At 42.1% G+C, this 17,101-nt stretch overlaps 1 protein-coding gene across 11 annotated transcripts in view; it reads right to left on the minus strand.

The window, feature by feature from the left end:
- RBMS1 (RNA binding motif single stranded interacting protein 1) overlaps positions 1-17,101 on the minus strand; it is a 147,461-nt gene that overhangs the window by 92,162 nt on the left and 38,198 nt on the right. For 2 of the 11 annotated variants that reach the window (XM_075093289.1, XM_075093291.1), the window contains exon 1: positions 616-823. The exons of 7 other annotated variants lie outside the window; for them this stretch is intronic. In XM_075093289.1, coding sequence (XP_074949390.1) covers positions 616-678 — 63 coding nt within the window. In that variant the 5' untranslated portion in view covers positions 679-823. Of the gene's footprint in view, positions 1-39; positions 59-615; positions 833-17,101 lie in introns of those variants that run through there. 2 more of the 11 variants (XM_075093296.1, XM_075093295.1) reach the window with 2 other exon arrangements.

Below are 17,101 nucleotides of genomic sequence, written 5' to 3' on the forward strand. Positions count from 1 at the left end.
TTTTATTTCCAGCGACTAAACAAACAAACAAAGAAATACCTCTTTCAGTACAGCTCCATAGATGCGAGCGCTCCAAGCTCATCGGAGCGATCTGTCTGCCCTTAAAATGCCACAGGATTTCCCTTGTGCGCTTGGGGGGGGGGGGGGGGGGGGGGAAGGGGCACGCCTGAAGCGCGGCGAAGGATTTTTGGAGGGTTGTTTGAAAGAAATAACCCGCCGCGGTCCTCTCGCTCATTACACGCCGAGCGAAAAACATCCCCATCCCCGAGTTTCGCTTCGCGGCCCGTGTTCCAACATCGGGTCTTTTTTAACTTGTTGCCGAGCTCAGCAGGGCCGGAGCCGCCCGCCCGGCCCTCGGCGGCCGCCCCGCACCGCGCCGGCCCCTCGGCAAGGTCACCGCGCAGCTTTCGGGGGGGGGGCGGGGGGGGGATAGAGAGAGAAAATAAGGAGCCTCTTTTTGTAAATCCCAGCTCCCGGGAAGCTAACAGGCTGGGAGCTGCAACTCACGCAAGTCGCCACCCCTCTCCCCACCCCTCCCCCAGCACCTCGGGGGGGGGGGCTGAGGGGGGAAAGGGGGGGGGAGCCACACACATACACCCCCCACCCCGCTCTTACCTGCTTCCGATAGGGGGTCCGGCTGCTGCCCGCCGCGCTGCTGTTGCTGCTGGGGAAGATCATCGCCCCGCCTGATCCCCGGCTCCCCCTCGGGATGGGGAGCAACTTTGGCGGCGGCCGCCGGGCTGCGGGGCGGCGGGGCTGCAGGGCGCTCCCCGCCTCCGTGCCTTCCCCGCCGGCTGCGGCTCCTCGTTCCCCGGCCCCGGCCCCCCGCTCCTCCCCGCTCCGCGCCGACCCTACCCCGCCGCGGCCGCCCAGCCTGCCATCAACGGGCTCTCATTCACCGCCGCCGGCTTCCCCAGCCCGACCCAGCCGACCCACCTCCCGCCGGCCTCAACCACCGCCCAGAAGGAGGGGAGGGAGGGAACGAGCGCCGAGCCGCGGCGGGGAAGCGCGGAGCGGGCGCGGCGCCAGGGGAGGCGCGGAGCGAGGCTGGCGGGCGCCCCCCGCGGCGCGCAATGGTTGCGCCTAAGCGGGGCGGGGGAGGAGGGCCCGCGGAGGAATGCGCGGCACGCGGGGACGGGCGCAAGTTGCGCATTCCTCCGCGGGCCCTCCGCGGGGTGCGCCCGGCTGGGGACACCCCGCGATTCCCCGGCTTTATACGGGGAGAGCTGATTTTTGTGTACACACACACACCCACCCCCAAAACCGCAAGGCTGACTGCTCCGCCGGCAACAAATACTGTATCGATCGATATTGCCCCAAGTTTTTCTTGGAGGGAGGCGGAGGAACATCCGGTCAAAGCCCTCATTAATGCCTCAAGGCAGCAATTGGGAAGCAGGGGGAAATTCTGATTTTCTCCACAAAATTTGGGCCTACGAACGGTTACACTTCTTAGGCAACAAGACTGGGATATGGGGATAAAAAGGGTTTTCTAACATCACTCGCTATTACTCTGCATTGTTTACATTATTATATTACCCAGTGACGCTGGTAATCTAGTTTTTAGGAAGTCCAGAGACACAGTTCTGTCAAGCCGCTGAGTTTCCGATCGGCAACACTGCAGAAGACCTGGTGCAGACATGCATCATCAGGCACCTTTTGGTTTCTCTTCCTCTTTCTGATAATGCCATGGCCCTAATCTCACACACACACACACAAACATGACAATGGGAAACAGCAGGAAGAAGTGAAAAATTGCCAGGTAGTTCATTACTGAAAGGCTGTGTAACACAGTGCCATCCAACAACGCCACTATCTACAAAAGCCATAATCTTCAGTTACTCAGTTCCCTAGAAAAAAACACCAAGTATTTTGGTATCCTAATATATTGCCACCACAGATCAGAGCCCATCTGAGCACAGGCGACAGTAAGAAAGCACCGTCACTTGGTAGAACTACATTCTGCGTAACTTTCCTTTTTTTTTTTTTTTTTTTTCTCTTTCAAGTCCTAAAATGGATCTCATTCAGTTTGGCCTTGATTTGATAACACAAGCTTAAGGGCTGCTAGCACTGGATGAAAAGCACTGCAGCCACATAGTGATCACTGCCACTGAAAAATGTTTGATGGAATAAGCTTGTACCGGCAGACTTTATGCCAGATCAGGTACTGTCTGTCTGTACTACCCTAACTTCATGCCGGATTGAAGATCATATTTATTCCTACTGCTGGCATAAAGTTAGCAGAGATGCTTAGAGCTAGGATAAATACATGTTCCCTGGTCTGGTTAAGGCTGTAGCCTCATGCCTGCTTTACAACATCAGTTGGCATCACTCCTGAAAAAGGCAATGGTTCAGCAACTGATTCTGGGTGAAACCATTTCCTTTTTTTTTTCCCCCTCTGATCAGGTTAGTTTTCTTCCAGATCATTTCCTTTGTCTGGTTCAGCATGTGGCTGTGATAGTGCTTCAGCCATCCTAATGGAGGAGGTAGCACGGGTGCAAAAATAGGCAGGGGCGAGACGGTGGATATGACTGCTTGTTTTGGCAGCAGTATCAGATTATATTGGCTTAATATGTTCATGTACCTGTGGCTTAATTTGATAGAAATGTAGCTGTGTGCTCATGCCTTCCCGAGATGTACTACATACAGTAGGCGATCTGTGCTCTGGTCTTATTATGGCCCCATGGTCACAGATGACACAGTTGGATTCAGTGCTGAAACGCTGTCATAAAGCAGTATAAACTCTAATGGTGACAGGCTACTTCTCCTGCTCAAATCTGCCATGTTCCCAAATGAAAAACAGGAACAGTATTTTTCTGCAGCGTGTTCTGGTCACCAAAGGGGTGATGACAAAGCGTACATCTGCCACACCTCCAGGAGGGCTTTGTTAGCTGGAGATGCGTATAGAGTGACCACACCTTCCCCTCACGGGGGAATGCTTTTCAAAACCCATCAATCATCCCTTGCTTCCTTCCCTCTCCTCTTCCTGCTCCATCCCCCAGGGAGGAGGCTGGAGGGATGTAAACACTATATGCTCGATTGGGCCTATTCTCAGTCACTGTCATACCAGGGAAGGCACTCAAGAATACTCCAAAGCAGTATCTGAAACGCTGCCATCTTGCCCTCTCTGCCACCACATGTCCCACAGCTTCCCGTGATTCGGACACGGATTTCCCTCTCTTGCATTCAGTATGTGACACATTTCCCTCAGTTACCATTACTCTCTTTCCTAACATCTTAGGAAAGCACACAACAACAAATACAATCTTGTAAAAGTCTACTAGATCACAATCAAATGGCATCTGCTTATTTACCGTTGTTAAAGAAAAACACATTACAGAATTTTCTGGGAAGAAAACTTTGACGTCCTATCCTAAGTGCTTATCTACCTATCAGCATTTTCTGTTCTTTTTAAAAGGCTTGAGTAATCTGTCTCCACTTTTGTCTCAAACGGGGAAATAGCTGCCTTCCAATAGCTATGACAAGGTTATCAAGAACACAGAGCTAGACTTCTTGCATGAGGGTGGCTAGAGGGAAGGGGACAGCAGACCTAAATTGGGACAAGGGAGTTTCAGACAGGACAGAAGGACAGCAGGTATTTCCCAGAGAGGCTGTGCAGTCTCCATCATCGAATACTTTCAAGACCAGACTGAGTACAGCCCTAAGCAGCCTGACCCAATCTCTTCACTGATGCTGCCTTGGGCTGGAGGTTGGACTAGAGATCCCCTGAGGTCCCTTCCAACCTGAACCTACGCTTATATGAAAACACTGCTTTCTTCTTACTCCAGAACATAGGCAAAACATTTCTGTGTAAAACCCTGCATTTGAGATTAAGTTGATAAGGCTCGAGATAATTCCCTAGACTTTTCAGTACATGTACAGCGATACATCGGTTCAAGATACTGGTAACAGTTCCCCTACATATTTTCTGGGTTGCAAGGAACATGCCTTGTTTGCAAAGAACAGTCTCAGTCTTACTCATCTAGCAATCCCATAAATAAGACATCTTAAGCTATAAAATATATACCACTGTAATGATTTAAATTATATTTTCAAGGACTTTATTATTAACTGTGTTACAACAGGTGTGAACAGACTTGCAGGTAGCCAGGCATCTTGCTGCTTACAGTTATAAATGAGCAATTCATTTTGATCCTGAGGGAAAAAGGTAACCATAGGGTCTAAGAAAATCTAAGTGTCTGTATAAATTATGTTCAGAGCTTCTCTACATTACACAGAGTTGCTTGTTCAGAAATAAGGAAATCTTGCTGAGCAGATCTGGTACATTTTGGAGCTACATTATTGTAATTACACGCTCTGTTTTGTTTGGGGGTTTTTATGTACATTTCAGAAATTTAGGTTTGCAGAAAGACTGGGTAAAGACAGAAAGAAAGATTTCTCTGAAAACCTGGCGACAACTGGAAGTCCTCAAGAATCTTTCCAGTAACATTTATTGATCTTAACAAATAGTAGACTGGTAAAACAAAGCCATTATTTTAAAAACAGTTCTACACATCTAAGCTGCTACTTTACCATTTCTGCTCTAAATCAAATCTATGGCTTCCCTTATTTATCTCAAAATTCAATCAAAGTAGCTATTTCCCCTCAGGGTGTTCCGTGCCTCTGTAGGACAGATGGTCCCTCAGCCCTGGATCTGCTTTAAAAGGGAAACTTTCAGTCTACTGCAAAACCCTGTGACTCCAGATTGGATCTCCTGAATTTCCTGACGACCCTGCTCTCCTGGCCACTTCAGGGCCTCCAGAAGACCCATCAGTGGAGGAGTGGTTGTGGGCACCTTGTTCCCCCACCTTGACGGGACCTAGAAGACCTATGGGCTTTCCACCACAATGCTCATCTGCTTGAGGATCCATCCTCCCATCATACCCAGTCATATGTAAAAGGATACAAACCAGGGTAGGCAGGAGCCTGAGCCACAACAATGCAAAAATACTTTTAAATACCCTATGCAACTTTGAGAGATACTAAGCATTTCCTGAAAAGTGTTAATAATGGGGTATGGGAAGCTAAGTATCGCACAGAAGCAGATTTTTAATTTTAGGCTGAAATTCATATATTCAGAACTGAAAGCAAAAAAGTGTTTAAAATAGCCAGAGGAATAAAGTAAACTTCATTACATGGGAAGCTTCTTTATAGATAAATAATCTCATAGTTAATTGTTTTTATTATTATTTAAGTATTCCCAGTACACAGGTAATGAAAAAAAAAATCTGTACCTTGCTAAGTGAGGATGAGAAGGAAAGGACAGTAGAAATGGGACACAGTAATGCCATGAACATGCAAAACACTTTTTTATATAAAAACTTAATTTTTTTTTTTTTTTAAGAAAAAGAAAATTATTAAGAAACAATGATTTCTGCAGAAGTATGTGATCTACTAAGAGTGAGATATTGGACACACAATGAGAAGACGTTGTGTAAGAATGCAGTCTTCAAAATAATCACAGAACATATTCAACAGTAAGAAAAGAATTTCCATGATGTCCACAAAAGGGGAAGACAAATAATCTTTTCCAGCTGTAGTGTTTCAACTATTGCTACCAAGATACCAAATTACTTGTATTCTAGATTGGAATACAAAAAATAAATGCCATTTTATCACTGATTACAAAATACCTGTGCACAGTCACGATTTCTTTTGATTCGAACCCCTCAGCTCATTCTCTCTGGGAGTCCTCCAACAGCTCTAATTTTCCCATCACCTCTACTTCGGTGTATTTTTCTCTTAAATCCAATAGCTCTCTGTCAAAAAAAAAGAGCAGTCCTCCACTCCCTTCAGTGCACACAGAACGCCTCTGCTGGACCCACCAGGTCTGTGGCTCCCATGACATGTTTTGACTCCTCCTATTCATTTTAGCTTGTAGTTCATTCCTTCCATGCTTCCTTAAATGTTCTTGGAAGGACACTTCATAAATTGCACAATTATAAGTAATTGTTGCCATTCCTTCACTGATGGCTGGTGTTAAGAACATGAACAAAGAGAGCAACTCAATCTCTCATTAATGCCATGCCAGCATTTTATATTACGGAATGCATTATTTATTCTTTGAAAGCCACGATAAGATACTTCCTTATAGAAGTATTTCCACTGTCAAACAGCCCCTTCCTAAATATACTCCATATATTCTGGGAAACACAAGTATGAAACAGAATTACTGTACAGGTTTACTATGTAACAGGAATTTAAGGAGGCTGCTTATAATTGGTAATTAAAACACAGGACAAAATCCAATCTTGATTTGTGGAATTAACTAAAATGACTCTCAAAGATCTGAATTCTGCCATTAGCTTGATAATGTTGCCAGACACTTGTTTGAAACTATAAAGCAGCCAAAGTCTGTAAACAGTTGCCAGATTTATTGTGTAACAAAATAATAAAGTCTGTCTGAAATGACAAAGTATATTGTTTTTTCTGCTTTGTTATTAACTGTGTAGGAAGTTGTTCATCATTATATTAAAACATATTTATGTGTTAAGTGAGACTACTAAGAACAGCTCAATGCTTCAACACGCTTTCTTGATTGTATTTTTTACATTTCGTGCAGAATAAATTTATGGAACAGTAGAAGAAGGAAGCGAAAATATTTGCTAACTGTTTTCTAGGAAACAATGATTCTATGCAGCTATTTGATTTTTATATTTTCCTTATTTACATTTTAATACAAATATTAATAAAAGATGAAGCAAAATCGGGAAATACACAAATATTTTTTCTAAAACTTCAGAATCAGTATGGTTCTAAAGTGGGGTTATATCTGCTGGTTTTACAACAGAAAAGAGGCTCGCTCTAGCCACAATTTGTTTAATTATGGTGTGCTGGATTTTCTTGGATGAAATTCTTCATCGTGTGGGCCAGGCTTGAATGGTTACTACTTTACTAGAATCTTAGAAATAAGAAAGAAAAGAAATTAAAAGACTCCTACAATTAAAATAAGTTTAAAGATTCAGAACAGTTAATGACACTGAAAAGATAAATCATTGCGCAGTGGTTAGAGTGGAATGTCTGACCGAAAATCAGCCAGACATAAATTTTATTCCTCTGTGTGTTGTTTTCTTGGTATCTAAGTCCGTGAAATAGCTTCAGATTTGTCAGTGCTCTGCAGTTATGGAAAAAAAATCACTTACCTGGTCTTTCCACATCTATAAAATGGGACATACACTTCAAAGCCTTGAATGAAACATGCACCATATGCATTATAAGCAAATTTTGTACTACAGCAATGAGGAACAGGCTGGAATCACGACACACGCTATACCCAAAATGGTTCATTATCGAAAAAGAGGAAAAAGGCAGAAAAAGTCACTTAAAATATGATATGCCAAAAAGATGGAGTTCCTATCACTAGTGCAAAACCAGGCTTGCACACTCAAGCTCTGAATGGGCTTGAAGAATACCTGAGGAAAAACCAGACCAGGTACTGCTCTGCACACCTCTGCTGCAGACAGCAGTCGCACTGGCAGGAGTGACAAGCCAGACTGGAGATTGTGCACAGCAGGTGTATACGTGTGGATATCCTGGAACAAAACCACAAAACACAGTTCCTTCCAAACAAGGTTGTTGTCCTAAGATGACTCTTCTCGCTTTTTCAGTCTTCCCCTGGAAAGAAGTCCTGTTGTGTTTGTTCAATAAATGTTCTTCGCTAGTGGTCAAGTGAAGAACCGACAGCTCTACCTGCTGACAAGCACTGTGCAAATCTTTCCTGTCCTCACACACACCCCTGTCAATTAACCTCATTTCTGACCTGCAAATGTCTTTACGGTGCTCGAACTCCCCTGAGTGCACTGACAACACTGTACTGGCTCTCCGGTGTCCATTTACATCATCTCAGTTGGAGTGTGAGAAGCTAATTTCCACATAGATTTAAAAGGAGCATATAAATTTTATCTGTTTCAAAATTATAGCCTTTACCCTCCAAGTTTGTTTTATAATCACATATAAACAGAAAGGCATTTGTTTATAATACACCATCTGATTATAATGACCTAATTTAGAGTATGAAGGGAAGAAACAAGATCATGTGGCAGAAGTTAAGCAAATATTCAATAATGAATCTGAATCTTATCTCATATTCAGTATCTTTAAAAAAAGTATCCACATAAACCTTGATAGAATTGTTCCTGAAGCATCTGGTGTAGCTTACATCTCTGACAGGCATTATGGGTTTCAGTCTGCCAAAGAAGCTATAAAATGTATTTTTCCCCTAAAAATGCAGGCTCTATCCCTCCCAGTTTTGAAATTGCATACTTGTTACACTTGTAGCACCTACACAACACCAATATAACACAGAACAAAACGATCAACAGATACACCTTCAGAACACGAAAATTCTTCCTCCCGTGTAAATTCAGTGCTCACATATGTCATCTACTCAGTGGTCATAGCAATGCGAGACCTCCACCAGCAAGGCACTCGGCATCTGCAGTGGAAGGTTCCCCGCGCCTTGCGGCTGTCTGTAACCTGCAGAGCCCACTCCTGGGGGTGAAAGAAGAATGTAGCTCCTGCCAATGCAGCCCTGCCCTGAAGGGCTATAGGATCCTATACTTGAAGGTATAGGATGTGGCTGATGCACCACAGACAGGTGAAAAGCAGGAGCAGAACACCAAAGCCATTTTCTGGCACACTACAGCCATTGGCTGCAGAAGCAGGGGGTTTTGCTGCTTCCACTCTGAGCTGAACTAGCAACAAACTTCACTCCTACCCCAAGTCTGTGTCTTCACCTTCGTCATTTCAGCTCTTGTAATTTTAAATTCAGAAATGATCTGAATATTTATGTTCAGTAATCAGTAAATTAATCAAGATGGCTAGGACAATTTATTTCAGGGAGTAATTCATAGTTACTTACTAATTGTCCTACACTAAGTGTCATGGGCTGGCAGCAGAACAAATCATGGAAAAATATTTCATTGCATCATAATTAAGTTTTATATTTATTAGGTAAATAGATTCTTAAAGTTGTTTTCAACACATTCTCTCGAGCTGGATTCAAAGTATCTATCAGATACTGCACAACCATACTTCACAGGTCTGTTTACCAATATCAATGGACATAAATCAAAGAAAACCTGGAATGAAATCCTGGCCTGGTCAACAGGAGCTTTACTGGCAGGTTCCAGATTTCACTCAGAATGTAAGCACTTCCACTGTGCTTTTGTCATCTACTGAGTGCATTTAACCCCTCAGGGATGCTGAAAAGGAGGAAATCTTCTGCTCCTTTCTCCCATCCAGCTCTGAGTTTCATGGTTTCGAGCCCTTTCCTCGATCCTCTGTTTCTTCTGCTTGCTCATTCAACTCACTAACCCAGCAGAAATCTTTCTGCTTTTCTTTCTGCCATGACAGGGAGTTGACCTGGGTCACTGAGGTGTCTAACAAGGCCACCACAAGTTAAATGGCAGGAGCACACAGCTGGGAGAAGGCCAGGTGGGGAAAGTGTGTGTCCCCGCCATGGGAGGAGGTGCTGCTGGCTGGGTGGCTTCTCCCGGTTTAGGGCTCCCTCATGGAATTTTACTCACAAATTTTTCGCTGGTAACCATTTTTTTAACCGTACACTTCCAGTCAGATTCCAGAAAAGGGAGGTTATTGCAACAACCAGACGCCAGCTATTTTGTGCAGATGTGCTGCAAGAGAGTTGGGTGAGCGAGTTCGGATAACACAAGAATTAGGTTGAACTTTCGCCCCTAGTTCCAGCATTCTTTGAAGTTCTTCACTGCCTTGGCAACTCCTTCGCCTATCTTCCACTATTGCAGCTTCTGTCAGAGGCTCTGCATAGCCAGGATTCTCTCTCTTCTGGGATCTTCAAAAAGAATTTTGCACTAAGCTCCCCAGGGACCAGATCTTCACAATGTTTCCGTGCTTGCAGTACAACTTGCTGCACTTATTTCTGAGCAAAGCAAAACTACCAGCAATGTTTGCTGAACAGGGCTCTAGACAAAAAGCATTTCAGCAAATGGCTACAGGAACCTTCTAGGACTGCTTACTTGGAGGAAATACATTATCTTCTAGCAGGAAGCAAATTTGGATAATTTTCTCTACAGTATTTTAACATGAATCTATGTAAACATGTGCCCTTGCACGCATGTCAGGTTTTTGTCACCTATCCATCAAAACTACCAAATAAACAACTGCCCGCTTCAGGACCTTATCCAGTTATCCCCTAATGTAATCCAGAAGTACGTAATAAAGACAACCGAGTACTATTGTAATATTGCTTTTGACGCTAAGACACAATTTACCCTTCACTATTCTAAAGATCACTGAAAAGTTTTCACATTACTATTTGTTTATACAACTATAGACGAAGCTTTGTTGTATTTTCCACAGTCATCTGTTGGATATATTATTTAACCTGATTGGCTGAACTCAAGTTCAAAATACCATCCTACGGTATTTGGTGAAGCACACACAACATTATATTTGGACAAAAAGATGGGTTTTGGAGACTCCCAGATAACATTGCTGCAGAACACAGGCTTAGGTACTCTAAAAGCGAGGAGAGGTTAATGGCTTGGAAAGGCAAACATGCTTGCTTCTTATAACTTCACTGCAATCAGTTACTTTACAGCAGACAGTCTCATTACTATAAATTGCAACTAGAGGCATTTTTGCCTTGCAAAGGAATTCATAAAAACATGTCAGATCATGTCAGCTGAAATGTTATATAAATCACATTCTGCACAAAGTGAAAAAATACATTTTGCATCCAAGAAATTTCAGATTGTTTTCTGAGCAGAGCCCACTGTTTCACAACTCAAGAAGAATTTTTATCAGAATTACAGACACCATTTAAAAGACATGAAAAGAAAGTTGAAAATCTAAATATGCCTAAATGCTTCCATTTTAATCCTCTTTGTTCATTATATTTACACTAAAGTTGCTACTTCATTCCACAGAAGGGTTGTTCCCAACACTGCCTCAGACCATTTAAGCACTTCTGTGCATGCATGTATGCAATCTAGTGGCATTGCCTGGAAAAAAAGGAGCGTTCTTAAATCAGCTACAAACTTACTCACAAAAGGCACGAGTAAAGAAAAATCCTTATGTTGTAATAGCAATTGCAGCTGCAGACTCCTGACAACAGTCACTAAAACCTGTGAAAACTACTAACTTTCCTGACATTACTAGGTCTTTAGCTTTTTTTAAATCTACTTCGCTATTCGGTAACTTGAGATAAACTCTTTTTCCTAGCAACGACATACAATATGATGGTTCATGTGAGTAAATCATGTAGGCACATGATTTTGCAGGAACTAGGCCAGAGTGAAAAAAAGCCAGAGAGCTGTATTAATCCCGTGGTGACTATATTCAGTGGGTTATGCATTGGCTACACCAGCGGATTTGACCAAACTGTTCTTACTCACAGAATGGAAAAGAAAAATAGGAGAAGCTAAAACTTTGAGATATAAATGACTTAAACTGCAAAATAAAGTCCAATCTGAATCTTCATTTAAAACATTTAAACAATAAATTACATATTTTGTATCAAAACACACAAAATCTGACTACAAATCCATTCGAGCAGACACACACAAAACAAGTAACTCATGTTGAGCTCCATTACCGTAGTTCTTACCTGTGTCATTGTAGAATACAGAAAAAATCTGTTTATTTTCCCTAAAAAAATCAGGTTAAGTCTTTGAAATGTCATCAGTGTAGACAACCTTTAATTTTTTTAACAAAACCAGAGGCAGTTTTAAATTAACTAAAAGGTTAATTCCAGAATGTATTACCATAACATTTCCATTTAAAATAATGCATTCTCTTACAATCTGTATTTTAGATTCCTTGGCTACAGTTGGTTTAAATGCTTTAAATTGTCTAATTATTGATTTTCTATTATGTTTGGCTGATAAAATTCAAGAATTGAATCAAAACTGTGCTAGAACTCCTTTGTTAAAATGTCAAGAGCCAGGCAATGTGCCTCTCATTAACTACCAGCTACTTTTTGATTGTCAGTGTCGATTGCCTGCTAGGCAGCTCACCCTACAATGGAAATTATTTTATGATACCTACCTACGGATCTTAGTTTGTGCTGTACTACTAGACTGCTCCTTGCTCCTTTCAAGAACTGTAAACTATAAAGTAAACACACTGAAAAGGCAAAAAAAAAAAAAGTCATGCTGAGAAACCCCAGGCTTCAGACAATGCATAGTACTTAATGCTATTTACTGTACCACTGTAATTATCTGGTAGCTGATCAAACTAATAAACGTATCATTTGGCAGAGTGGGTACTTGTAGTGAGTAGATGTGAGGTCCTCTTTTTTTCACTGAGACTTTGCTACTCCCTTCATATCGGATCTGATTTAAGAGATGTCTCTCCCCGCCACAGCATTCCCTCTCCACATCCATGCCAGCCACTTGTTCCACCCTTCGGAGCAGACATTACCACACTCCTTAGCCGGACTGAATCAACTGTTCATGCGGGTGTGCTATGAAGTGGAAAAGTAGATGGACACAGTTTAAATCTACAGATATACATACATATTTGTCCTAATGGGTTGATTTCCCAGTTCTGATGTAGAGAGCAGCTGTAACACATAACAGACTTGGGCTACACCCGGGCACAGAGGCACGAACTTCTAAATCCCACCCAATTGCTGAGGGAACAGCAATGTCAAGATGCAGCCTGGCTGCAGAGCCCTGACCATACTCAAAACTGAAAGCAAGCAGCTACTCAGGGTTTTACGTAGCAGGACATAAAATATTTTCATTTTAAGAGACATTTGCAAACACAGAATGTCCTTAGTTTTGTCTTCAGATCTCAATTAAATGTGCAAATGAAATCATCTTTGTTGAAAATCTTACTTTAGGGAAAGGCACTGCAATATACTATAAGCTTGGAAACAAATTAATAAAGCTCCAAAAAGAGAAGCAAATGGTGTGATTTAGCCTGAAGATATAGATTTATCTATCCATCTGAATATCAGCGGTTTAAAAACAAAGCAGAGATGTTGCACATTTAACAAAAAGCTTAAATTCACAAATTTCCTCATGTGTACAGCAAATCTTTCTTTAAAAGCTGAAATCATGGTTACAGTAACTTCCTATTCAGTCATTTCCTTAATTAAACCATTGAACTTTAATGTGAAATACAGCCATTACAAAACCAGAAAGGAATCTGAACAATAACAATCTAGTCAAATGGGCAGTGCAGTAACCAACACTGATGTCAAGAACACTGGCTGATACTTTTTGGTCTGAAACAATTATGCTGCGATTCCCTGAGATACTAAATCAAGTTTTAGGAAACTCTGTACTGGATCAAAGCTGCACTAACCACGTGATGCAATGCAGTGAATATTCAGCACAAATGGGCTCTCCTTGGTGAAAGTTATTTTAAAAACAAACTGTATGTAATTTTTTTTCCCAAATTTTTGAACGGTGACAATCTTAGTCCAGCTATATGTATGCCTCATCATACTCTCACACTTCTGTACTGCTCTGGAACTGAAGGTTACCCACACAGAGGCACTTTTTAGTCCCTTTTTACTTCCTTTCTACTCCAACATCGCAGTCCCCAGTGGTGACCAAATTGTCAGTGTTCTCATTTTAAGCAGGCATTCATGCTGCATTCACGCTTGTCTTTGCCTCCCAGAAGTGATCCAAACACGAAAAAGCCAACACCTTGGAGGACGCTGGTCAGCACTGCTCAGCCCAGGGCAGTGTCTGCTGCATCGGAGACGGTGAGTCTGTTCCCTTAGAGGTGCCAGGAACCCCGCCTGGCTCAGGAGCTGGTGATAAACACTGCCTGCAGTTAGCGGAGAAAGAGGGCACCAGTGCAGGAAGGGTGCTAGGAGGGCTGGGCAGGCTGCAGGTACTGCTCCACCTCTACCAACACAAGCCCTGCACTGTGAACTCTGCCTCAGCAGCAGCAATGCAGCTCGTGTGTGCTTGTACCTGATCTGGATCACATTTGCACAGGCAAGCAGTCGTACAGGGCACAGATCTGGCATTAATGATCACGGGACCACAGTATTAGGTTCTGATACTATTAGCTCTGTTTTGATGCCCAGACAGTAATAACTTGGCAGGCCTCTACATGGCCAGCTCACACTCTGGGTAGGTGTGAAGGGTCACAGAGTCACTGCAAGGAAGGACACGATCTGGTTTGCAGGCTGGTTTAGGGTGGTGGGGCATAGTATCTTCCTGAAGACGGAAGGCCACTAGCCAATCAAAACTCACGGCACCTTAGTCTTTGAGGAATCAGTAGGTCATTAAAAAACAAGAGTATTAAAAAAAAAAGAGTTTACAGAACAAATGCTATCAAAATTCTGGTGCCTGCTACCTACCATATAGATAGTCTTACCTAAATCCTTACCTTTTTTTTTTTTGTTCTTATATGTTTTACATCCCTTAACACTGAAAGTGAAAGGCACGTTAGATACATGGAACTGACTGATCCAATGGATCTAACTCTACCATACTTGGGTTACACTTAGACTTTAAATTGGGCTGAAGAGACAATGTTTAATTGTTAAGTATAAACCTTGTTGCACAGATTGATACTCAGTGAAATGGGATTAGTAAAACTAATTTTTCCAGGTATCACCATACCTGTGAGAATTTAAAAAAAAAAAGGCCAAAAAAAAAAACCAACCCAAAAAACAAAATCCAAAACAGACGAAACCTCAGTCAAGAGATTATTTTTAAGACAATGATTCGTTCAGGCTGTGGAGTAAGACACAATGGTGTTCTCTCCTCTGCCTCAAACAGGGCTCTTCTAAATGTTTCTCCTAGCTGATTTTATTCTTAATTACTAAAAAAAATCCATAAAGATAAAAATCAAGAAAAATCCCTTAATTATGCATTTTAAAGTGCATGTTGTCTGCAGTTTGATCCAGCTCCCAGACAGTGGGATTTTTTTTCCCATGTATTCAACAGGAATGGGAGGTATCATGTTGCTAACTTCAACACTGCAATCTGATTTACGCAGGCCAGCCCAAGTGGATAGCTACTGAAATCAGCTGGATTCTTTTATGGGTACAAGATAAAACTGTACAGATAACACTGAAGATGGAGTGCTAGGGCTAGAGCCTGCTGATTTATCTAACTGGCTGCACTAACATATCAACAGCGTCTCCCTGGCTTTGCCAGCAAAATGCTGCACGGGAGCAGGCGATGCCCCAGCACACGCTGCAGGACCCTGCCTTTACCTTACCTTTACCTTATGCTGGAAATGCCCCGCAGCCAAGATTTCTGGATAAAGAGAAATCTGATTTTCACAGGGGTAAATCCAAAGTTATGACTTTTTGGTCTAGTTTACAAAATCTAATCTGGAATAAACCCTGGATATCTCTGTCACTAGGTGCTTGTAAAGCACCACAAGTATCAATGAGCTAGTAATAAAGTAATAATAGCCATAATAATATTGTGAAATGAATATATGCTAGATAAGACTGTAATCCTGCTGGATGGTATCATGCTAACCAACTCCTTTTCCCTTGAAATTAAAGACAAATGTAGATGATAGCCGGTAACATGTTATTACTAATTCTGCTTTTACTACACAAACTCTATTAAGAGAAATATTTCTCGGTAATTGTTCAAGAAAAAACAGTACTTGCATAATAATCCTGTTAAACAAACAGACTGACACACAGAGATACTGAGGCTTTGTTTGTAATGAAGATACTTTATTAAAGGGAAAATAAATCTGCTTCTGGGCTGGATCTCCACATTGAAAGGGTTTTTCAGGTGATAGAAGCGCGTATTGTGCTGGGTCTCCAGCCTGATTACTTCCTGCAGGGATGGTTTTGTCATTGTGCCACCACCCCTCCCCTGTGACTTCTAAACAACCCAGGGTCACTGTGTCCTCTCTTTAATTAGTATCTCACTGCTGGAGGGAGGGGAGAATGTCAAGGAAAAAAAGAATGAGAAGACACTGTAAACAAAGGTCCTCAGGGGCATCTTAACAATTTGGACAAGGAATGGAAAAAATGCTCAGCTCTTTTGTCGGCGGTAAAAAGGAAAAAACTGGTTGGGGTGGGCAGATTTTTATTTTAGTTATATGAACTTGGAATAAATAAAGAGAAATCATGCTAAGAAAGAAACTGATTTTGCTCCCCAGAGGGCTTTATCATCCAACAGATGAGTATATAATCTACATTTTACAAGAAAGCCAGGTAAAGTATTGTGTTACAACCATAAAGCAGCAAAAGCCCTAAGGTATACTCTGCTTCCCTAAAAGCCATAACTGAGCTCAAGTGGGGTGAAAGCAATTATTTTTATTTGCATTAGAAGAAAACTTCCAATGTATATTTTTTGTACAAAAGTAACTGTACTGCAATGAGTAGTCTGTTGCATTACTGCAATTTACACCTATATTTGCCACAGGAAAACACAGATAATCCAAACCTAAAGTAAAATAGCATATAAGGCAATAAGAGAACCCCACCACTTCACACTAGATAACTAACTTGCCTTCAAAGTTCTCTAGACTGATGAATCATAAAATTTGCAAATATTACTAAAAGACTGTCCTTACCAAATGTGAAACATTGCGCATGTAAGAGCTAAAATATTTACCTCTTACTTTCCAGAATCTACAATATGACACACAGAAGAAATTTTGCACATTTTCTTAGCTAAATACAGCCAAAAGGTCAGTGCTTACATGAAATTAAACTTTTCTTAGAATTTAGAGTATTTCACAGTATTTCAGATTACTTTTTTTTCTGTTCTCTCCTGGTAAATCAGGAAGTGAAACTTTATTTGAAAACAAAACTCCAGCTGAAAGGAAGGTTTCTCTTTAAAGCTGAAGAAGGCATGAGAAGCTACATGGCAGTTTGTCAGTCACTTGGCTAGCTATTGTAGCACATGGTAGGTGGCCTTCCCCCTCCTGGAATTTCCTGCTCCAAGGTAGGCCCTTAGGTTACTCATGCCATAAGTAAAGCAAAAGGGAAGAGAAAGCACACAGGCTCCAGAAGAAAAGCGTACATGTGAAGAGTTGCAGTAGACACGCGTTTGGAACATCCCAGTGGAAAGAAGAGCCCAAAATTCAACCTGGAGCCCGCACTCACACCCTGTCCTAGTGCCTGCTGCCTTGAGCTTTTGGGAGCGGGTCTCTCAATTTCTGCTATAAATGTGGTCAC

This window comes from Phalacrocorax aristotelis, chromosome 5, assembly GCF_949628215.1.
Source record: "Phalacrocorax aristotelis chromosome 5, bGulAri2.1, whole genome shotgun sequence".
NCBI classification, from domain to species: domain Eukaryota; kingdom Metazoa; phylum Chordata; class Aves; order Suliformes; family Phalacrocoracidae; genus Phalacrocorax; species Phalacrocorax aristotelis.